Source organism: Schistocerca gregaria, chromosome 2 (genome assembly GCF_023897955.1).
Source record: "Schistocerca gregaria isolate iqSchGreg1 chromosome 2, iqSchGreg1.2, whole genome shotgun sequence".
Lineage (NCBI taxonomy): Eukaryota > Metazoa > Arthropoda > Insecta > Orthoptera > Acrididae > Schistocerca > Schistocerca gregaria.
The window spans coordinates 151,839,276-151,863,636 of record NC_064921.1 but is presented as its reverse complement, the minus strand read 5'-3'; the positions used below and the strand labels follow the sequence as shown (position 1 = coordinate 151,863,636).

At 37.7% G+C, this 24,361-nt stretch overlaps 1 protein-coding gene across 2 annotated transcripts in view; it reads right to left on the bottom strand.

Annotated features, from left to right (window-relative positions):
* LOC126336577 (uncharacterized) overlaps positions 1–23,821 on the bottom strand; it is a 147,180-nt gene extending 123,359 nt beyond the window's left edge. The window contains exon 1 of one of the 2 annotated variants that reach the window (XM_050000433.1): positions 22,919–23,821. In XM_050000433.1, coding sequence (XP_049856390.1) covers positions 22,919–23,063 — 145 coding nt within the window. In that variant the 5' untranslated portion in view covers positions 23,064–23,821. The remainder of the gene's footprint in view (positions 1–22,918) is intronic. The other variant, XM_050000434.1, reaches the window with a different exon arrangement.
* Positions 23,822–24,361: the final 540 nt, after the last annotated feature.

The following is a 24,361-nucleotide window of genomic DNA, read 5'->3' as shown; positions in this document are numbered from 1 at the left end:
AGTGTCCAATCTCTAGTGAATGAAACAGGAACTGAAAAAGAGGGAAGCAAAGCAAAAGCTGAAATGCTTAACTCGATTTTGAAATGTTCCTTTGCAAAGGAAAACCAATTTAATCATTGCACCCTCAAAAAGACAAGTGAAATAAATGTTTGTGTCAGTGGTGTTGAGAAACAGCTGACACTGAACAAAGCTCCAGGGCCAGAACAGACAAAACAGTAAGTTGGTATATATTTGCATATTTTCATTCAAAAATGTCATACTGAATAATGTTCTGGGGTAACTCATCATTAAGAAAGAAAGTATTCATTAACTGAATTTTCAGTCGGTGCTCGGTAGAACACAGTAATAACATCAAATTATGTGTCTCTTCAAGCGGATGTGTTGTAAAACCTGTGAAGACTATTTACAACATCAAATTATTTGGTCATGAAGCAGTGTTCGGCTTCTTAGGACATCTTGAGGTGACAATGGAGTGTCACGAACACAGACATCTGTCTTTGCGACAGTCATATGAAGGTTGCCTAAGAAGCTGATAGCCAGTTCGTGACCAAATAAATATAATTTTTACCAGAACATTAGGAACTGTTTTCCTATTTAATGTTAAAGTCTTCATTGCTCAAAGGAATGCTGTAAGAATATATGTGATGCTCAACCACAATGATCTTGTAGCTATTTGTGTAAGGAGTTGGGCATTCTGACTACTGCTTGAGAATATATTTATTTTCTCGTGGAGTTTGCTTTAAATAATCCACTAATGTTCAAGAGGAACAAAAATGTACATAATTAAATACAAGAGAAAAAATGACATTTGTTACTCCCCATTAAAGTTGTATTTAGCACAAAAAGGGGTGCATAATGCTGCAATCAAAATTTTTGATTCCTTACCCAATGATATAAAATGTCTAACAAGACAGCTAAATTAAATCTGAAAACTAACTTAAGAAATTTCTCCTTGAGAACTACTTCTATTCTGTAGATGAACTACTATTGTAGTGTGTAAATGTTGGTGGGTAGGAATTACTACTAACACAATCTGGCATTGTGGTTTCAGTTGCCTGACAATGCAGTCGTGTGTGTGAGCACCATTTGCTTGTGTGTGTGTGTGTGTGTGTGTGTGTGTGTGTGTGTGTGTGTGTGTGTGTGTGTGTGTTTATTGTTGACAAAGGCCAATGACCGAAAGTTTTAATTGTGAAAATCTTTTTGTTGTGCCTATCTGCGACTCAGCATCTCTGCTATATGATAAGTACCAACTTTCCATCTCATAATACTGTTACGTTCCATGTTGGATTTTCCATTGTTTGATTTTTGACACCTCTGTATAGTACACTAAAAAAGTATATGTGTTCAGGAAGTAGCCCTAATTACAAATTAATATGTGATGTCAGTATAAAATGACTCCACTTCATTTCAATGTATTTTGCAAATGATTCATGGAAACTAACTAAACTAAACTACCTTAAAACATGAGGCTGATGTGCATGTTCTATATAGATATTACAATTACTCACTCAGCTTACTTACACTAACCAGTACATTATTATATCACATATTTGTTAATTTATAAATGCAATTTAATTTTGCGTACAATCTTAATACTAATTTTGCACTCTATAAGTACATTTTGGTTTACTACATCATGTTTTATGTCTTCCAAGCTCTTCTGGAGGCACTGTAATAACTTGCTTCCTAAGTACAGAGAAACTTTTTCAACTGTTTTCATCTATTCGGGAAGTTTCTCAATGGGTCCTCTCCATATGGTGTCATCCTAGGGAACATTTGCATTTATTTCCAATTTTATAATATATTAATTTTCCACAATTTGTTTACAGCTGCCCCATCCCATTCCTTACAATGCAAAAATTCTCAGATATGTGTTAATAGTTTCCCTGTGCTGTATGAATGGTACAAAAATTCAGAGGTATGTACTGATCTGATCGCACACCTTTACTTTGGTCCTAAGCAGAGGCTGCTGGGAACTGAAGCTTATGCCTACTCACTACATAGTAGATGCTGAGTTGCAGACAGAAAAAACGAAAAGACTGTCAGAAAATAAGCTTTCAGCCAACGAGACCTTTGTCAAAAATAAACAACATACACATCCACTCAAGCAAACAACTCATGCACACATGACCACAATCCCTTGCAACTGAAACCAGACTCTGACTTCAGTTGCCAAAGACAGTGGTCGTTTGTGTGTGTGTGTGTGTGTGTGTGTGGTTTAATTTCAACAAAGGCCTTGTTGGCTGAAAGCTCACTTTCCAACAGTCTTTTTGTTGTGCCTACTATATGGTGGTAACAACTATCCTTTTCTTAATATTGTTACACTCCTTTCTGGATTTTCGATGGTTAGAAACGAACATCTAAAGGATTAATGACCACAGAAGTGACACAAAAGCTTATAGCAAATCACTGGACCAAGTACAGCCTCTTCATTCAGTTTTGTAAATAATGTTACCAATCACTATGCACAACAAAACACACAGATCAACACTATGTTCACAACTGCCACTTACGGTTATGCAAAATACTATTAAGCACCTAACATTAGAAATGGGCGTAAACATTTTGGAGCAGCGCAAGTTCAGCTGACTTCTATCCATCACAGAGGGCCAAGTAGAAGTGTATGACCAGTAGCGCATGTTAACAGTTTTTTTTTTCTGCCTATTACTCCATTACTGAAATAACTCCATCTAAACTGAGGACAGGCATTGTTGTTCTCCTTAAACTCATTACTCACAATAATCCCCAAATATTTTGTGGGTGCTACTTCTTCCAAACAAGTTTCATCCATGATATTAGTAATTTGTTATCCATCGTCTTTGTCACGAGCATAATAGTCAAGACAGTTTTCGTGAGTCACAGGACTCCAGAGTTTGTCAACATAAATGATATCTCAATCTTTTCCAAATATGTATTAACTTAACACTCATTTCATCATTATATAAACTGCAATTTTTCAACATCATCTAAACTGCTCAAAAATTATTTTGCACCACCTGCATATTTGTAGGTGTGTGTGGACTTCGATTTAAGGGAAAAGGAGAGTGAAAGCTTAAGCCCTATTAAACTAAACAAATAGCTTTACTGGGGAATAAAAAGAAAGTAATAACTAAAATAGCAGCAATTTATTTGAAAGTACAAATCTGAAAATCAAAATTTGCTGCTGTGTAACATCCAGTGCCATACTGCACTCAATCTATTGTAATGTGCTCTGATTCTCGTTGGCATGTTGCTCTTTACGTCTGTTCAACTCTTTAACAGCAGCCTTCCTGAGGCAACAAGTACATTAGGAATGTTCCAATGACAATGTACAAGTTTCCACTGGTCACAAGAATGTTCAATGGAGTTCATGTTAGCAGATGCTGCAGGATACACCATTTGGCTGATTCGTGTCTCCTGAAGGAACACGTTCACTTGGTGGTTCAGTGTACTCACAAATGATCATCATGAAAGACAACTGCCAATGGTCTGACTGTAGCGTACGAGGTTCTTTCTAACTAATGAGCATGAAGTAGTAAAGGTGATTAAAAGCCTCATGCAAACTATCCGCTGGTGTAGACGATATTCCAGTGTCACTTATAATCCATACTGCTTCACAAATTGCAAAGCCCTAAGTTTACATACTTAATTTATCACTCTCAGTGTGTGTATGTTCTGTGAAAGATTAAAAATATCAAAGGTGACACATTTATTCACGTGTGGAAATAGGCATAAAGATGAAAATTACTGACCCATTTCACTCGTCTTGGCGTTCTCTAAAGTAACTGAGAGGTTAATGAAACAACAAATCATCAAGTACTGAAGACAACCACAGCCTACAGAATAATAATCAACATGGCTTTCGAACAGGATGAAGTACAAAAACAGTGATAAATGATTACACTGACAAAACAGTAATCTGGATAACAACAATAGTAGAAATTAATTTGCGATTTTCTAAAGCATTCAATATGGTTAGCTATAAAGTCCTTTCAGATAATTTGGATGTGGTGGGGCTAAAAGGAATAGACAACAAGTGGGTTCAATCATATTTGTAAAACAGATTACATGTTGTGGAGCTCACATCATCTCATGCTAATCATAAAATCAGATTAGTATGCGATTCAAGGGAAGTCGAAATAGGTGTATCCCAGGCTAGCGTGTTAGGCCCCCTTCTGTTCCTCACTTATATAAATGACAATGCACACCTCAGACTCTGCAGCCAAGATAATGTTTGCAGATGACACTAGTGTAATAGATCTCCGCCCAATACAGCTTATTAACAACTTAAATCCTTGGATTCATAGTTAAACATCAACAGGCTGGCTATATATGTGAAGAAAACAAGTGGTATACAATTGGGGAAGATGGATCAAAATCCAGCTCTCTATTTGGTACTTGGCAGAAATGTATGACTGTATGTTGACCAAGACTTAAACTAGAAAGACCATGTAACTAATCTCTTACAGAAACACAGTTCTGCTCTGAGAATTATTTCTAAAGTTTGCTCCTCAGCTAGTGCCAGAATGGCTTACTTTGGTTGCTTTCAGTTCCTTGTAGCTTACAGAATACTTTTCTGGGCGAAATTACTATCCAATGACCCGAATTTTTTTCATTACAGAGATTCATACACAAATCTGCACTGATGACAAGAGGTAGACTTGGTGTCCTACTAACCAATTCTGATTATCATAGTTATAATGCTAACAACTGTGAGTCTCTCTACACTGAACAAGTTAGAACACCGTGCGCTCAAAGACATGTGAGCTATCTTGGTGCCATTCTTTACAATGCACTTTCAACACAATACAGAGATTGGAGGCAGAAACAGCTTCTACATTGGAGTTAGAACAAATTTCTTATTGAGAAGTGTTTCTACAATGTAAATAAAAAAGTTACCTTATAGGATTATCAGGCCCTCATTCATTGTTGGGTTCGTTTAATTCTGTTAGCTGATGTACCATTAGTGCTGTTTTTCCTTCTCTCTCTCTCTCTCTCTCTCTCTCTCTCTCTCTCTCTCTCTCTCTCTCTCTCTCTCTCTCTCTCTCTCTCTCCCCCCCCCCCCCTTCCTTTTTTTCCCCAAGGAATTTATTTGCTTTGGTTTTCTGTTTGCTCTGTTTCGGATGCAGTGTGACACACCTCTGCTGAGAAGGGATCTGATACCAGCCCAATTTCGATGGTAATAGTTTTGGTGGGTTTTGGTATGCTCATGCTTTATACTTTCTAGTAGTGCTGCATAATGTGCTTGTGTGTTTTATTTTCTGAGATGTGTTTTAAATCAAAATTTCATGATTCACCTACATTATTGACTGACTTACTGTGCAATTTGTACTTTTCTGCAGCCTTGTGTAATCTGTTCATGTATTTTCACTTTTTCAGCGGTGTTTTTAATTTAAATTATTATTATTATTGTACTTACTGTGTGCACTTGCAATATTTTGTAATTGCCCTTTCAATCATGTACCAAGTGATGTGGATACACCAGTCTTAATGTACTGCATTTGGGAGGACCAGGGTTGATACTCTGTGCAGCCATCCTGACTTTGGTTTTCCACAGTTTCCCCTTGTCTCTATGGTGAATGCTGGGAAGGTTACTTTGATTAGGCCATGACCAATTTCCTGCCCTATCCTCGCCTCCTACTGTACTATTTTGTTAATGTTTTACTGTATATATTAGCTGACACACGCAGCATTGCCTGGATACTCATTTTGCCAATTTTGTGTTGCAAACAAAAACAAAAAATGAACTGTTTTTGTAATGAGCTATCAAAAAATATCATTTGCAGGCTTTCATGAATCACGAAAACACCTTTCAAATTATGAAACAGCCATACAAAAAAATATGCATAGTTTGCAAATGTACAAGTAGAGTACCCAAATTAAGAAACATGATTCTGGACAGTTTCGGTATGCTGGGTGCAGCTGAGTCAAGTGTCTACAACATGGTTTCGCAAACATCTCTATGGCAATGCCACTTCATAGCTCCATAGATGGCTATCATTTTCACCTACAACCGTTTGTGTTTCACAGCTGAAAGCTGTCAAAAGCAATGCCAGAAGTCAGAGATTACCTAACATTGACTCAACTGTAGGAGTATCTTAGCAGTAAAGAATATATGTATAAAAACTTCATGCATGATGCAGCACTTTTTCATGTATTTCAGTGTTTATGACACCATATCTCTTGAGCTATGTATTGTCAAATGATATATCTGTGTAGGTACATTCAGCAGTATATGCAGATACTGTCAGTGAAATATGCTGCAAATAGAATTAGCAGCAGGAAATAATAACTTTAAACATCGCGCATGATGTGGCGGGTTTTCACGCATCTTAGTGTTTATGGTGTCATTTCTCCCAATCTATTTGTCATACAATGATAATTTTCTAGGTACTGTCTTGAAAATGTGTTGTGAATAGAGTAAGTACAAAAGAAGTCATAAATTTAAACACCATACACAATACGACAGCTCTTTATGTATCTCAGTTTTTATCATATCATATCTCCTGAACTATGTCTGATGCCATGATATTCTTTTGTAGAAGCATTTAGCATTTTATGTGGATACTGCCTGCAGACCCCCCCCCCCCCCCCCCCACCTCCCCAAGAACCATGGACCAAGCCGTTGGTGGGGAGACTTGCGTGCCTCAGCGAAACAGATAGCCGTACCTTAGGTACAACCACAATGGAGGGGTATCTGTTGAGAGGCCAGAAAAACGTGTGGTTCCTGAAGAGGGGCAGCAGCCTTTTCAGTAGTTGCACGAGCAACAGCCTGCATGATTGACTGATCTGGCCTTGTAACACTAACCAAAATGGCCTTGCTGTGCTGGTACTGTGAACGGCTGAAATCAAGGGGAAAATACGGCTGTAATTTTTCCCGAGGGCATGCAGCTTTACTGTACGATTAAATGATGATGGCGTCCTCTTGGGTAAAATATTCCGGAGGAAAAATAGTCCCCCATTCGGATCTCCGGGCGGAGACTACTCAAGAGGACATCATTATCAGGAGAAAGAAAACTGGCGTTCTATGGATCGGAGCGTGGAATGTCAGATCCCTTAATCGGACAGATACGTTAGAAAATTTAAAAAGGGAAACGGATAGGTTAAAGTTAGATATAGTGGGGAATTGTTAAATTCGGTGGCAGCAGGAACAAGACTTTTGGTCATGTGAATACAGGGTTATATATACAAAATCTAATAGGGGTAATGCAGGAGTTGGTTTAATAATGAATTAAAAAATAGGAGTGCGGGTAAGCTACTACAAACAACATAGTGAACGCATTAGTGTGGCCAAGATAAACACGAAGCCCATGCCTACTACAGTAGTACAAGTTTATATGCCAACTAGCTCTGTAGATGACGAAGAAATTGATGAAATGTATGATGAGATAAAAGAAATTATTCAGATAGTGAAGGGAGATGAAAATTTAATAGTCATGGGTGACTGGAATTCGGTAGTAGGAAAAGGGAGAGAGGGAAACGTAGTAGGTGAATATGGATTGGGGCAAAGAAATGAAAGAGGAAGCCGCCTGATAGAATTTTGCACAGAACACAACTTAATCATAGTTGGTTCAAGAATCATAAAAGAAGGTTGTATACATGGAAGAAGCCTGGAGATACTGACAGGTTTCAAATAGATTACATAATGGTAAGACATATTTAGGAACCACGTTTTAAATTGTAAGACATTTCCAGGGGCAGATGTGGACTCTGATCACAATCTATTGGTTATGAACTGTAGATTAAAACTGAAGAAACTGCAATAAGGTGGGAATTTAAGGAGATGGAACCTGGATAAACTGAAAGAAACAGAGGTTGTACAGAGTTTCAGGGAGAGCATAAGGGAACAATTGACAGGAATAGGGGAAAGAAATACAGTAGAAGAAGAATGGGTAGCTTTGAGCGATGAAGTAGTGAAGGCAGCAGAGGACCTAGTAGGTAAAAAGACGAGGGCTGGTAGAAATCCTTGGATAACAGAAGAAATATTGAATTTAATTGATGAAAGGAGAAAATATAAAAATGCAGTAAATGAAGCAGGCAAAAAGGAATACAAACGTCTTAAAAACGAGATCGACAGGAAGTGCAAAATGGCTAAGCAGGGATGGCTAGAGGACAAATGTAAGGATGTAGAGGCTTATCTCACTAGGGGTAAGATAGATACTGCCTACAGGAAAATTAAAGAGACCTTTGGAGATAAGAGAACCACTTGTATGAACATCAAGAGCTCAGATGGAAACCCAGTTCTAAGCAAAGAAGGGAAAGCAGAAAGGTGGAAGGAGTATGTAGAGGGTCTATACAAGGGCAATGTACTTGAGGACAATATTATGGAAATGGTGGTGGTGGTTGTTGGGATGTTTAAGGGGGACTAAACAGCTAAGGTCATCAGTCCCCCATTATGGAAATGGAAGAGGATGTAGATGAAGATGAAATGGGAGATACGATACTGCGTGAAAAGTTTGACAGAGCACTGAAAGACCTGAGGCGAAACAAGGTCCTGGGAGTAGACAACATTTCATTAGAACTACTGACGGCCTTGGGAGAGCCAGTCCTGACAAAACTCTAGCATCTGGTGAGCAAGATGTATGAGATAGGCGAAATACCCTCAGACTTCAAGAACAATATAGTAATTCTGATCCCAAAGAAAGCAGGTGCTAACAGATGTGAAAATTACCGAACAATCAGTTTAATAAGTCACAGATGCAAAATACTAACGCATATTCTATACAGACGATTGGAAAAACTGGTAGAAGCTGGCCTCAGGTAAGATCAGTTTGGATTCCGTAGAAATATTGGAACATGTGAGGTAATACTGACCCTACGACTTATCTTAGAAGCTAGATTAAGGAAAGGCAAACCTACATTTCTCGCATTTGTAGACTTAGAGAAAGCTTTTGACAATGTTGACTGGAATACTCTCTTTCAAATTCTGAAGGTGGCAGGGGTAAAATACAGGGGGCGAAAGGCTATTTACAATTTGTACAGAAACCAGATGGCAGTTATAAGAGTCAAGGGGCACGAGAGGGAAGCAGTGGTTGGGAAGGGAGTGAGAGAGGGTTGCAGCCTCTTCCCAATGTTATTCGATCTGTATATTGAGCAAGCAGTAAAGGAAACAAAAGAAAAATTCGGAGTAGGTATTTAAATCCATGGAGAAGAAATAAAAACTTTGAGGTTCGCCGATGACATTGTAATTCTGTCAGAGACAGCAAAGGACTTGGAAGAGCAGTTGAACGGAATGGATAGGGTCTTGAAAGAAGGATATAAGATGAACATCAACAAAAGCAAGACAAGGATAATGGAATGTAGTCGAATTAAGTTGGGTGATGCTGAGGGAATTAGATTAGGAAATGAGACACTTAAAGTAGTAAACGAGTTTTGCTATTTGGGGAGCAAAATAACTGATGATGGTCGAAGTAGAGAGGATACAAAATATAGACTGGCAATGGCAAGGAAAGCATTTCTGAAGAAGAGAAATTTGTTAACATCGAGTATAGATTTAAGTGTCACGATGTCATTTCTGAAAGTATTTGTATGGAGTGTAGCCATGTATGGAAGTGAAACGTGGACAATAAATAGATTAGACAAAAAGAGAATAGAAGCTTTCGAAATGTGGTGCTACAGATGGATGCTGAAGATTATATGTGTAGATCACGTAACTAATGAGGAGTTATTCAATAGAATTGGGGAGAAGAGAAGGTTGTGGCTCAACTTGACTGGAAGAAGAGATCAGTTAGTACGACATGTTCTGAGACATCAAGGGATCACCAATTTAGTATTGGAGGGCAGCATGGAAGGTAAAAATCGTAGAGGGAGACCAAGAGATGAATACACTAAGCAGATTCAGAAGGATGTAGGTTGCAATAGTTACTGGGAGATGAAGAAGCTTGCACAGGATAGAGTAGCATGGAGAGCTGCATCAAACCAGTCTCCGGACTGAAGACATCAACAACAACACTGCCTGCAAAATTTATTGCAAATACAGCTAGTAGCACACAAGTTATACAATTAAATGCTGTGCATGATGTGGTAGGTTTTCAGGCATCTCATTTATCTCCTGAACTATGATAGGTAGGTGATTTTCACGCAAACAGTGATTGTTAACTGACAGTAAGGGATATGTGTTCCAAGTTTGGCTGAAATCAGTGCAATGGTACACACACACACACACACACACACACACACGCACACACATATTTATAATATGTATGGAATATTTCTGTAATGCTTACGAAATTTCTGATATTATTGTACTACATGCTCTCTAGGTGAATAAATAAATAAATAAAATAGATTGGAGGATCTTGTCTCAATGTTGCACAGTCCTCGAATTATCCTCAAGACTGTTAGAGATGTCTGACATCTGTAGATGATGCTAGCCCAAATTACACCTGCCCACCTCGCTACAAAACCAGTGGAACTGTACACACAAATCTGCATTAGTACTTAGCTGCCACCACACTCTTCTATTACAGTCATCAGGTGTCAAAAAAAGTTCTGCACTGTTAGGAAGAGAGCCTGATGCCGCTGACATACTTTAATACAAAAATAATCCTCAAAGCTTTCTCGTTTTCTATACAATGGTTAAGAAAACAGTATTGGAATACCTGAAGTTATTTAAACTTTCTCATATTGTCCACATTTTCTACATACATCAGTGCTACCTCTGCAAGGTTTTATCACATCCCTGTGTACTGAATCATGATCTTCACTATTTTTTGTATTCTGTGACTGAGTGAACTTGATTTTAGCTCCTGTTTAGCAAGGTTCTGAAACGGTATTTACAGAAAAGCTCATGACATGACACAAATCAACAGTGATCTGCCTCCTGTTTTCTTCAGCATGCTTTTACGTGGATGCTGTTATGTAGACCTCTTGCATTCTATAAATAACTTTCATATACCATGCACATATAGTCCCTGTTTTTGGCTGTTTTCTCTGTCCCACTCTTGCCAAATACTGTTCCACAATAGTATCTGTACTGTTAGCTGCTCCACGTAGAACACATGCTTAGTTGATGCTGCATATTTTCACGATTTTTACTGGGATAAACTTACGCTGTGTCACAGGATTGAGAACTGTATGGTACCATCAAATGGGTCAGGTATGTACTACATATTAGAAGTTGCTATCCAAGCAGCTGACTGCGTGTGGGGGTACATTAAGTTTCCTCCCCCCCCCCTCCCCCCCCACCCCCCCTCCCCCCCATGAATTCCAACAAAGACAGCTGCAGGCGGCCAAGAAGCATTATTGTAAAGTCCACAAGTAAGTCCCCTACAGGTGAGAGTATTAAAATCCTAGTAGATAACTGCTGAAGCATTCACAACAAAGTGCCAGAGTTTCAAGCACTCCTGAAAATAGTAAAGCTCACATTGTACTAGGTACAGAAAGCTGGCTGTAACCTAAAGTTGATAGCAGTGAGATTTTTGGGGAAAATTTAAGTGTTAAGGACAGGGTAATGGGAAATGGAGGTGGTGTATTTCTCACAGAACACAATAAACTCAAATCCACCGAGATAGAAATTTAAGCTGCATGTCAGATTCCTTGGGTAAGATTCAGTGTCAGGGGTGGGCATAAAATGGTAACAGGTTCCTTCCATCATGTGTCATATTCCCCTCCTGCTGTAACCGAAAACTTTAGAGAAAACCTTAGGTCACTTGTAAGTTCCACAATCAAACTGCAATCATTGGTAGAGACTTTCATTATCCAACAATTAATGGGGAAAATTACAGTTTTGTTAGTGGTGGGTGTGGCAAGGCATCATGTGAAAAAATTACTAAATGCCTTCCCTGAAACTACCTGAACAGATAGTTCATAATCACACTCACAATAGAAATATACTAGACTAAATGACAATAAAGAGACCTGAACTCTTTGGGGATGTTCCCATCAAAACTGGTATCAGTGACCATGTTGTAGATACAGTGGTTACCAATGTATAAAGGACAACTAAAACAAATAGAAAGATATGCATTTTCAGTAAACTAGATTTAAAAAAGGCAGTCATTCTAAATGAGGATCTTGAAACTTTCAGCACTGGCAGGAGCTTTTAGAGGAACTATGGCTCAAGTTAAAAAAAAAAAAAAAAAAAAATAGTTGACCATGCACAGTATAGATAGGTACCCACCAAAAGCTCATAATGGGAGGGACCCTCCACAATATACAGTCACTGTAAAGACACTGAGACTACTGCATAATGGGCACAAAACAAAACACAGGACTATAGATAGAGAGATCCTGAATGAAACGTGTTTGGCTGTCAAGAAAGAGTTTACAAAGGAAAAACAATTTCATCTTCATAGCACTGAAAGGATGGGTGAAATAAGTGTTAGTGGTGTTGAGAAACAGCTGAAATCATTAAGAATGAATAAAGCTTTGGGGTCCAATGGAATCTCTATCAGATTCTATACTGAATTTGTGGCTGAGTCAGCCTCTCTTCTATCTATAATCTATCATAGATCTCTCAAACAAAAAACCATGGCCAGTAGTTGGAAGAAAGAACAGGTCACACCCGTTTACAAGAAGAGTAGTAGAAGTGATCTACAAAATTAACATCCAATATCCCTAGCACCGATTTGTTGTAAAATCTTAGAACATATTCATAGCTCAAACACATGAGCTATCTCGAACAGAATGACCTCTTCCATGCCAAACAGCATGGATTCTGAAAACAAGGCTCATGTGAAACCCCACTCTCACTTCCCTCACATGACATACTGAAAGCTTTGGATCAATGCAGTCGGGTAGATGCTGTACTTCTTGCTTTCTGAAAAACATTTGACTCAATTTCACATTTTTGTTTATTATCAAAAGTATGATCATATGGGGTATCAAGTGAAATTTGTGACTGGATTAAGGATTTTTTGAAAGGGAGGATACAGCATGTTATCTTGGATGAAAGGTTCTCATCAGATGTAGAAGCAACTTCAGATGTGCCCAGGGAAGTGTGTTGGGATTCTCGCTATTCATATTGTACATTAATGACCTTGCAGATAACAGTATAATCTCAGACTTTTTGCAGACGATGCAGTTATCTGTAATGAAATACTGTCTGAAAGATGCTGTACATATTTTCACTCAGCTCTCGATAAGATTTCAAAGTGGTGCAAAGATCTGAAACTTGTTTTAAATGTTCAGAAATGTAAAATTGTGCACTTCACAAAATGAAAAAAAAGTAGTACTGGATGACTATAATATCTATGAGTCACAGCTGGAATTGGCCAACTCATACAAATACCTGGGTGTAACAATATTCTGTGAAGGAAAGTTGCCACTCACCATGTAGTGGAGATGCTGAGTCACTTCTTTTTGTTGTACCTATCTGTGATTCAACATCTCCACTATATGGTGAGCAACAACTTTCCTTCTCATAATATTGTTACATTCCATCCTGTATTTTCCGTTGTTTGAAATACCTGGTTGTAACACTTTGTAATGATATGAAACAGAATGATCGCACAGGCTTGCTTGTGGGAAAAGCAGGTGGTAGATTTCGGTTTATTGGTAAAATACTGGAAAAATTCAATCAAATTACAAAGGAAATGGCATACAAATCACTTGTGCAACCCATTCCACAATATTGCTGAAGTGTGTGAGGACCCATACCATACAGCATTAGCACAAGATATTGAACATATGGCCACAGGTATGTTTGACCCATGGGAGAGTGTCACAGAGATGCTGAAGAAACTGAACTGGCAAGATTCTTGAAGATAGAAGTAAATCATCAGAGAAAACCTACTTAAAAAGTCTCAAGAACCAGCTTTATATGACGACTCTAGGAATACACTACAACCACTTACGTATTGTTTACTTAAGGATCAGGAGTGCACGATTTGATTAATTACAGCATGCACAGAGGCATTTAAATAATCATTTTTCCTGTGCCACATATGTGAATGGACAGGAAACAATCCTTACAACTGGTACAATGGAATGTCCTCTCTGCCATAGTGGTTCACAGAGTGGAGGTGTAGATGTAGTATTTTAAAGGAAGTATGAAATCAATGCATCATTACTTAAGTATCAATTTATACATATTTTTTAAATCTTTTGCTTTACCTTTTTTGTTTGTGTGTAACCGATAACACATTTTAACAAGCAATCTGTTTCCTCTTTAATATATGAATTTGCTTATGATTATTTCATGTCACATCACATTTTTCTGGTGACATTTCTTTAGTACTGTGTACAAAGTATTTGCTTAATAGCTCCTACCGAGCTACGGGTTATGATGGCTCATTCATTATGTTACGAACATGCCAAATTCCCTATCACACCAATAATAGTTTTTCTTCATTAAACTCCTCATCAGTAACTAGATTCTTTGTAAGTTCTTTCACTTTTGTTACACATCTGCTTTGTACCAAATAACTATTTATTATTCCTTTGCAATCAAATTCAAATTTAATACACACATGCATTAACTTTTCCATCGTATTCCTCTCCAAATTGAAAAAAATTCTGACAGTGTGTCCAATTCTAATATCATACATAGTCAGTTTCTTTTCTCTGTTACTTATACACATTTTAACATTCTTTCTGAATTTTTTGGAAGTTTTCTTGAACTACTGGTAGAATCGGTATGATTGGCATTTATACACTTACAGCTTTTTGCCACCCAAGGACTTCGTATTCTCTACTTACTATAGTTTCAAATTACTACAATATTTTTATGTGCAAACACATCCTTCTATTCATCTTCATTTAGGGATGCTTTTCACAGTCTTTTTTTAAGCCACATATAGTATATGGCTACAAAGTGAAGTCACTGTTGGATGTATTTATCTGTGCCTCCCTGTCAAGAAAAGTTATTCCACACTGACTTCAATCTCATATAAAGCTGCACCATGTTATCTGCAAGCATCATACATCCTGATCCCAAAATCATTTCCAATGTAGTCTTGTCCCTCCATTTCTTCTGTGAATGATCAGCATGTAGCAACATATAAATTTTAAGATTTGTAAGTAGCTTTCATGTAACTGATTACTCATTCCATGCTGCAATGATAATTACAAATACAACTTATGGAACATGTAAGTAGCTATCTCAGCATACTTTTTAAAATATATTGTCATCTCTATCACTTTAATCTTTTAAATTCCAGCAGGGGGGAGGGACTATTTCTTCTTTCAATGCATATTATCTTTTCTCATATTCATCATTTTACTTCTAAAGAATATTTCAATAAGCATACTTGTACCTGTAACATTAATTTAAAAAATTCATGCACAAGTTACTCTTGCACAAAGTATCTTGTGATTTATTTCTTTATTTATTTTTACTCACTTTCTTCAATTATGTGACATTACAGGTAATTCCTTTTCGCGGCTTTTGGTGATTAATTTATTTTCAGACACTTTCTTCAATTGTGTCACACTACAGCTGTCATTCCTTTTTATGCCCTGTTACTGGCCATTCAGTACAGTACACACATATCTCAAAGCATTCAGCACTTTTTTTCTTTTTTTGTGAAAAAGGCAAATGCACAAGAAAGATTGTCCGTACCTCTCAATTTAAGCTCTCAGTGAGAAGAGCAGTGGTCAGTGTGGTAGCAATAAATATTAACAAACAATAGACTGCCACTTTTCATCAAGTTATCTTTCAATCCTACACATTTTGATTTCACTGAAGGATGAATGAAAGTACCTACGATCTACGATGAGACACTAGCCAAATGCATGGAAATCTTAGCAAAAATTCTGATCATAAACAGTTTTATAAACATTTGGGAAAAAGATAAAAAGTAGGATGGAAGGCTTGATACTGATGTATGTGCATGAAATGAAATTTATATAACAGATTAGATACAGTAAATAAAAAATTAGGATTACAGAACTCTACATGCTCCATGACTCCGAGAATTCAGCAAGCTGGGAAGCGTGTATTTTGTTGCATTTAACTCTGTAGCATGGAATCAAAACAGACAAAATAATGATAAAAAGTCAATAGTTTTCTAAAAACAAAGGAAAGTGCAGTACAGAGAGACATCACGATTGACAAATAATCCAGGATTTAAGTTATAATCTCCTGTCAATCAATTTCATTAGGATGGGTCATAAATAAAACTGATAAAGTTTCTACCCTTGTTTCTTACTTGCCTAAAGCTGGGGTTAAATCTGAACCTGCTGTTTTGTGTGTGTATATGTGTGTGTGTGTGTGTGTGTGTGTGTGTGTGTGTGTGTGTGTGTGTGTGTGTGTGTGAACACACACATCTGATGAGCAATTAATAACCAACATTCTCCTTTTAAACATCCCTGTCCGACACTTAACAACTCCTCTATGCGGCGACCAGCAATATATCCTAGTTTACATTGCCATAATGTACTTTAATATACAGGGTGTCCCATTTATCTTTACCACCCTAAATAACTGTTTGTCAGGTGCGAATTACAAAATGTTTCAAGCAAATGTCCTTTAGCTGTCAATCAGCATGATCGCCTTCGTTGTAGCTTCTTTTTTTGTTTTTTTGTTTTGTTTTTTACAAAGATATGAACAGCGGTATGACTTTCTTAAATGGCACCCTGTATTTTTTATTCAGTAATTCATTTCCTCTCCTAAAGACTTATTCAGAAATGTATCACAGTGTACCATTCACTGAAACACAATGTTATTAATTATATAACACAACATTGACACTCCCAGCACTCAGTGCAGGTACCAAGGTATGGAACACATCCACGTGCTGACATTGACAGAAGACAAATACAAACATAAGTGGAATTAACACCCATCATTTCATCAAACATCTTCAGTTGAAGAGTTGTGTGAGTAGAATGTACACCAATGAAGAGAAGGTACAAATGCTACTCATCTATGGGGAATGTAAGTTAGCAGAACAGTAATTGCAATACTGTTTTCTTATGTATCGGTACATTTAGTACAGTAGTTTAGTCCTTTTACATACTGTTGTGTAGAGTAGGCATACAGAAAAGGCTGTCCTTCCTACAAACTGCATTGACATAATGTCTCTTTTATTATTGTTGTTGTTCTTGAAGGTACGCGAAATGCTACGCAGGCAGCGGAACTGTACAGAGAGCAATATCCTGACAAGAACCCACCTTCCCGATGGATACTTTCTCATCTTGTTGCGACGTTTCAGGAAACGAGAAGTTTCAACCCACGACAATGCAATCATCATAGCACTCGCGCAGACGAAGCTGCCGAAGTTACTGTTCTCACTTCCGTTGTTATGAGTTCACATGTGAGCACATGACAGTTGGAACACAAGATTGGCATTCCTAAAACCAGTGTACATCATATTATTACACGTCACCGGATCCATCCCTACCCTGTTCACCTATATCAAGAATTGCATGGGAATGATTTCCACTATCGTATACAGTTCTGTTAGTGGGCACAGTAGCAAATCGTTGCCAATCTGAACTACTTCTTACATGTTCTATTTACCAATGAATGTTACTTCTCAAACAAAGGACAAGTAAACACAAGGAACATGCATTATTGGTCCAGCGACAACCCACTACGGCTTAGACAGGTGGAACATCAGCGTCAATGGAGAGTTAACGTCTGGTGTGTGATGCCTGGTACAATTATTGGCCCTTATTTCATCAATGGTAGTCTAAACAGCACAGTGTATGCCAACTTCCTCAGACAAACTCTTCCACCTCTTCTGGATGAAGTGCCGCTAAGAACCAGAATACTTATGTGGTATCAACACAATGGATGTCCAGCACATAGTGCCTTGTGTGCACATTGTGTTCTGAACTGACGGATTGGTCGAGGAGGAACAGTTACCCGGCCTGCTAGGTCTCCTGATTTAAATCCTCTGGAGTTTTTGCTTTGGGGGTGCATTAAAGATGCTGTCTATCACAATATTCCAATAACTCCAGAGGACATGCAGGAACATATCGTGGTTGCTTGTATTTCTCTTCAGCAGGCAACACTGGAAGCAGTAAATAATTCTTTCATTCAATGAGTGCACCCGTGTATCTGCATCCAGTCACCACTGTTCTACTCCAGGGCAATGGTACAGTAGAGTCATTTTGTGTTCACATTTTTACCTGGTTTTCATTTGTTTTCTGACAACTCCAGCAAGTGGATAAGTTTGTGATCCCGGGCTCAAAGTCAATGTTGTGTTATGCAATTAATAATGTTGTGTTTCAGTAAATGGAACACTGTGATACATTTTTGAATAGGTCTTTAGGATAGGAAATGGATTACTGAATAAAAATTACAGGGTGTCATTTAAAAAAGTCATACCGCTGTTCATATCTTTGTAAAAAACAAAGCTACAATGAAGACAATCATGCTGATTGATGACCCCCTGATGGCTAAAGAACATTTGCTTGAAACATTTTGTAATTTGCATCTGGGCAAACAGTTATTTAGGGTGGCCACAATAAATGGGACACCCTGCATACAGCCCTGTTTTAAAATATTCAAATTCATCACACCCAGACCAAAAAAATTGTTCCTTTGCTTGGATCCCAAACAAAAGGGACAAAACTACAAAGTCATCATTCCCTCATTCAAGTGACAAGTCCATGGATAATGGTGTTTCTAACCAAAAGTAAAAATGTTTTCTTTAAACAGTGCTCCACAGCTTTGATGTATTTAATGAACAGGATTATGGAAAACATCAAAGGCCGCTGTGATGTCTGGGCTCTTTATTTGCAATAAGCAACGAATGTTATCGACAAATGATCTCAGGTTGATTCCACATTTCCAGATGGCTTTTGACACAGTTCCTCACATGCACATTCTAATCAAATTGAGCACATATGGAGTTTAGCCTAAGTTGCATGACTGAATTTGTCATTTCCTGTTACTAGGGGTCACAGTTAATAGTAATTGCTGGGAAGTCATTTAAAGATACAAAAGCAGGATCGGGGGGTTCACAACGAAATGTTATGGACCTTCTGCTGTTGTCAATCCACACAAACAATTTAGGAGACAACACAGTTTGTCTGAAAATTATGCTGTTGTTTAACTTCTAGTATAGTCATCAGAAGAAGAAAACCTGCTCAGCAAATGATTTTGACAGGATATCCATATGAAACGAATCACTAAATTTTGATTACATGAGAAATCATACAAATTTAAAGGCTATGAATTCAACTAAAAACCACAGAATTACAATTACGAATAACTTAAATTGGAACCATCAAATAAGAAAATTTAGCATGGATTGCAGCGTTTTAATGGTAGAACATTTAGATGATGTGGCAAATCTACTAAAGAGAATGCCTACACTATACCTGTAAATATCATTCTGGTGTATTGTAGTGAAGTGCGGGATACTTCCCGGACAGGATTGGTGAAAGTCATCTTAAAAGTTCAAAGAATGGCAGCTTGCTTTGTATTATCACAAAATAGAGGACAGAGTATCATGGATATGATAACCGAGTTGGGATGGTAATCATTACAGCAAAGGCATCTTTCAATGCGGCAAAATCTTTTCACAGAAGATTGATCACCAACTTTCATCCACATCTACATACGTACACAGCCAGCAACCATATGGTGCATGGTGGATATTACCTTATACCATTGCTAGTCATTCACTTCTCAGTTGCACTTGCAAATAGAGCAAGAGAAAAACAACTGTCTGTGTACCTCCATATAAGCCCTAATTTCTCTTATTTTACCTTTTTCTCAATACTGCTCCATGAAAACAATGTCCTCTTCTCTCCAGAGGTTCCCGTTTGAGTTCATGAAGCATCTTCATAATACTTGTGTGTTGATCGAACTTACAGGTAACAAATCCAGCGGCCTGCCTCTGAATTGTTTTGATGTCTTCTTTTAATCCGAATCGATAGGTTGAGCAGTACTCAAGAGTGATTCACAATAGCATTCCATACACAGTCTCCTTTAAGATGAACAACATTTTCCTAAAAAAATCAAGCATTTGCCTCCTCTACCCTATCTTTATGTGCTCTTCTATTTCATAATGCTTTGCAAGATCATGCCCTAATATTTGATTGACATGATCAGCACTCTACTAATGCGGTATTCCAACACCATGGTATTGTTTTTCACACTCATCTGCATTAACTTACATTTTTCTACATTTAGAGCGAGCTGCCATTTATTACACCAGCTATAAATTTTGTCTAAGCCATTTTATGTTCACCTACAATCACTCAATGATGGTACATTCCTGTACATCACAGCATAGTCAGCAAACAGCCACAGATTGCTGCTCACCCTGTCTGTCAGACCATATCTTTATATACGAAATAAGATCAGCTGTATAACACTTCCCTGGCTCACTCAGGATGATACCCTTATCTCTGATGAACACTCATAATCAACAACAACATACTTCATTCTGTTACTTAAGAAGTCTTTGAGATACGCACATCTCAGGGAATATTTGCCACACAATTGTAACTTAATCATCAGTCTACAGTGGGGCACCATATCAAACGTTTTCTGGAAGTCAAATTCCAAATGCCAAAATATTTTGTTGACTCCCATCTCTTCTGCTTCTTTTACTTAGCATTAAACCTATTTATCACAGGGGTCCATTGTACTCAAGAATTTGGTAAGTTTATTTTTCTTAATTTTGTGACATATCCCCTTCCTGTCACCATAGCCATTAGTTTCCTAAGAGAGGAAAGTCACGAGTGCCACGCGGTTAAGAACTGTGTAAACTTCATTCTGCATACGACTGTATTTTAACTGTTAGTACTTCCTGAGGCGGAAATTGGGGGCCTGTCCGGTACTTGCCTGAACAAGCTTGAGAAACCTCCTAAAAACCAATGCACCAGCCACCGTCTTTAATTTGCGGCATGGATTTAAGCAAGGTATGACTCACCCTTCGATCTCATAACCTAGAGAGCTGCACGTTGTGCTATAAGAGTGAGTTGTTGACTTCCACCTATGTCGAGATAATATAAGAGACAGCAGAGCTTTCATGGAAAGATTTAGATATTCATTTTTCACGTGTGTTACTTGACAGAGAACAAGTGACAAATCATTTGAAAGTGTTTCCTTGAACTCTCTGCAAAACACTTTAGTATGAATTGCACAGTAATCATAAAGATGGAGATGGTTTGAAAACCACAGATAATTACAAGGCGTGGTCCTATTGGCAATAAGAATGCCCTTGCCTTTCTTGGGACAAGAGGATCATTCTGTACAAGTCGTTAGCTTATGGGTGGGGGGTGGGATGGTTGTGATGACAGACTGATCTGTAGCTTTGCCCAAGAAATAGGATTGATTGGAAGGTTGTGAGTTGGAAAACCCAATGAATGTGACACTACCAAAAAAACCTGGCTGTGGTGACAGACTGACCAGCAGCTCAGCCTGTTTGAAAAATATCGCCAACAATATCACGTTATAGTTGCTATATTGCTTACAGCATTTCCCACATGTTTCCTATGTCATTGGTCAAAGCCGACGACTTGTATTGAACATTCCTCTATACCCTCTTTCTCCGACTGTTCAACTGAACAGTTACAGCAGGACTTACAATTTAACATCAACTCCATGCCTTGATGCAACTTGATAGTTTCCTCATTGACAAATCATTACTACAGACAAAACAAATGCAAGTAACAGAAAAAAATCCTCAATTCAACAAGTGATTGAATCCTGAACATTTAAATCACACTTATCGTCCGAATACCTCAATTTTTCATTGGCAGACAGTACTATTATAATTCTAGAGTTACTTACTATTGTTATTTATTCAGACCATTACTTTTGGTACAAATGGAGAACAATGTGGGTTGTCTGTTAAGCACTGTACGAACAAATTGAGCTTTTTGCTTAACAGAAGAACAAATAGTTCAGAAGTGTGAACTGCACTGCAGGTGGTAATGAGTTACTGCCTCAATCGGTGTCACCTGTTGAAACATAAAAACTGCACATACACTAAAAAGTGGACATAAAAAATGCATTCACAAACTGCGCTGGCTTCCTTATTCATGTATTATATATAATTTTGAGCATACCAATAATATTTTTTTAGTACTGCAGCTGGTTAATTTACTGGCTATTACTTTTAAAACCAGTTGAATTTTAAGTAAGATGTTGTGTTAAATTACTGGCTGCCAAACCAAACACATGGCGCTCTTACAGACACGTAGATTTCAAAGAAAAATTTTATTCCAGAAGAAGAACACTATTAAGAAGTTTTTTAGTGAAATATATACTCCGGTTCACGTTAATACCTTTGTTATGAACACGTCAATAAAATACAAAGCACTTGTCCAGATTTGACACAACTCAAAACAATGTGTATAAAGAACGCAATATGCATGCAAAGTTTTAATAATAATTTTAAAAAAGGAAAAATATGGTCAAAATATGGTCAATCAATAGTGAGTACGAAAAGGGCATAGAAAATTGCTATTGTAATCAAAGGATGTGACTGGCTCAAGTAGCATCAGTATGTTTACAAACAGAACAATCATAACATTACTTAGGAAAACTCCTAGACTGATTGCTAATTATATATATAGTTATTGGAAAAATATTTTCAAGCAGTAGATAACTGACAAAATCAGGCAGTAAATATGTACATTCGTTTCTTTCGGTTTTGTTTTTGTTGTCGTTCTGGATATAGGTTAGGGTACACATCTGTCGTAAATACACTAACCTTCCACATACATCTTAGTTATGAACATGGAGCACAAAACGTCAACTGTGTCACTGTGAACAGATTTGTGCCCAGTTATCTTGAGAAGGTATTTTGGTTCACCTTCAGTTTTTTAAATAAGCCCCGCCATAATCTCTACAAATCTGTCATAGCAGAAGTCATTACAGCATTTTTAATAGTGTAACATCTGTAACGCTGTGAGAGCAAATAATTGGTCGAAATATTAATAGATTTATAAAACGTAACAGTATAACGGTATTTTGTTGCATTTCTGCCGCAAAATAATGCTCAAACACTGAGAAACTCTAACAGCACACAGTACTGACGCTTTTGTCAAAGCACAAATAATTAGCGAAACTATCGATTTTACTTACCTTCTTGTGTATTCTCTAGCATTTCTTGAAGCTCTGAGATATTTGGGTGTGTTATTCCACATGACTTCGCAAATCTTTCTAAAAATGAGCAAATGACGGCAAAATTTGGGTCAGAACCACAAGAGGCTTCGCCATCCGACGCCATTTTCACTTACATGAAGCACAACTACGATACTGACAACAAGATTTTCTGGATATGCATCTCTCGTCGTTTAAACATTCCCAGATCAGGATATTCATCACAAAATTGAAGACTTGCCAAACCGAAACACTTGCTGAGTGCGGCTCTACAAAATACACAAAAATTTAAATATCAACTTCGCTCTTTTTATACGTTAAATATCTTTGTTTTCAATCTGCTAAAGACAAGTTCAATTAACGCTCCTGCAACGCTAACGTCAATGTTTTGCTCAACTAGATTGATTATATTGTATAAAGCAGCTTTAATACACCAGATAAAAACAACATTTCCGGCACGGTAGCTATGATCGATGAAACCCGAATAGCCACCACTCTCCTCATTAGAATGAGGGAAGTTCAACATAACGCACTTGTAGATAGTTTTGGGAATGGCTATCTGTTCAAACTTAAAACTAATACCTTAATGTGTTCAATACAGCTACTTCTTATTGATCCTAGAGTTTTTTAATAACAAATATAGTGTAATGTCCGTCATGTCAATACATGCAATCCAAGGCCGCTCTGTCTCGCACCTCAGATTTAAATGGTTAGAACACACAGGGAGGATAAAACACATGAGATATTTCAATTCAGAGTCATCATTCTACACAAGGAAGAAATGAATTTACTAGAGGTAAAATAGCTGGCATACTAGTTAAAAGAACGTATATATTTGAGTTTCCCGGTCCTGTATACCGTACGAAAGCGCAATTCTTTTAGGATAACGCAATGCGGCACTCTTTCGTCTGAATCATTGCAGAGAAAGCGAAACACACACGAATCTCTGGTTATTAAATGTGTTAATCGTTTTGACAAGTTGTGTATATTCAAAAATCTACGTTCCTATTTCCCCCGTCCCGAGAGCGAAGAGAACTTGAAAAGCAACTATTCGGGTGCGCTATAAAACTACCCGTATCACTTCTTACTTCCGTCTGTCACCTGAAGAATATTGTCTAACCAATATTATTACTGACGTGTTTATTTTGTCGTCATTTGACCATCATTACCGACGCGCAAGTCGCCGAAGTGATGTCAAATAAGAAGACTCGCTATAGGCGGCCGAGCTACCTCATATTCACGGCAACAATACCCTACGATCATATCATTTATTATTTCGGGATACCTGTTGCATCAGCAACTGCATTCTCCACGCTTGGATTCCCCACCTGCGTCATTGACAACGTTCTTAAACAAGAAAGAGTGATAATTCCATATGATTTCGACTATTCTCCGGCACTGAACGCCGTGACCTTTTTAAATCAT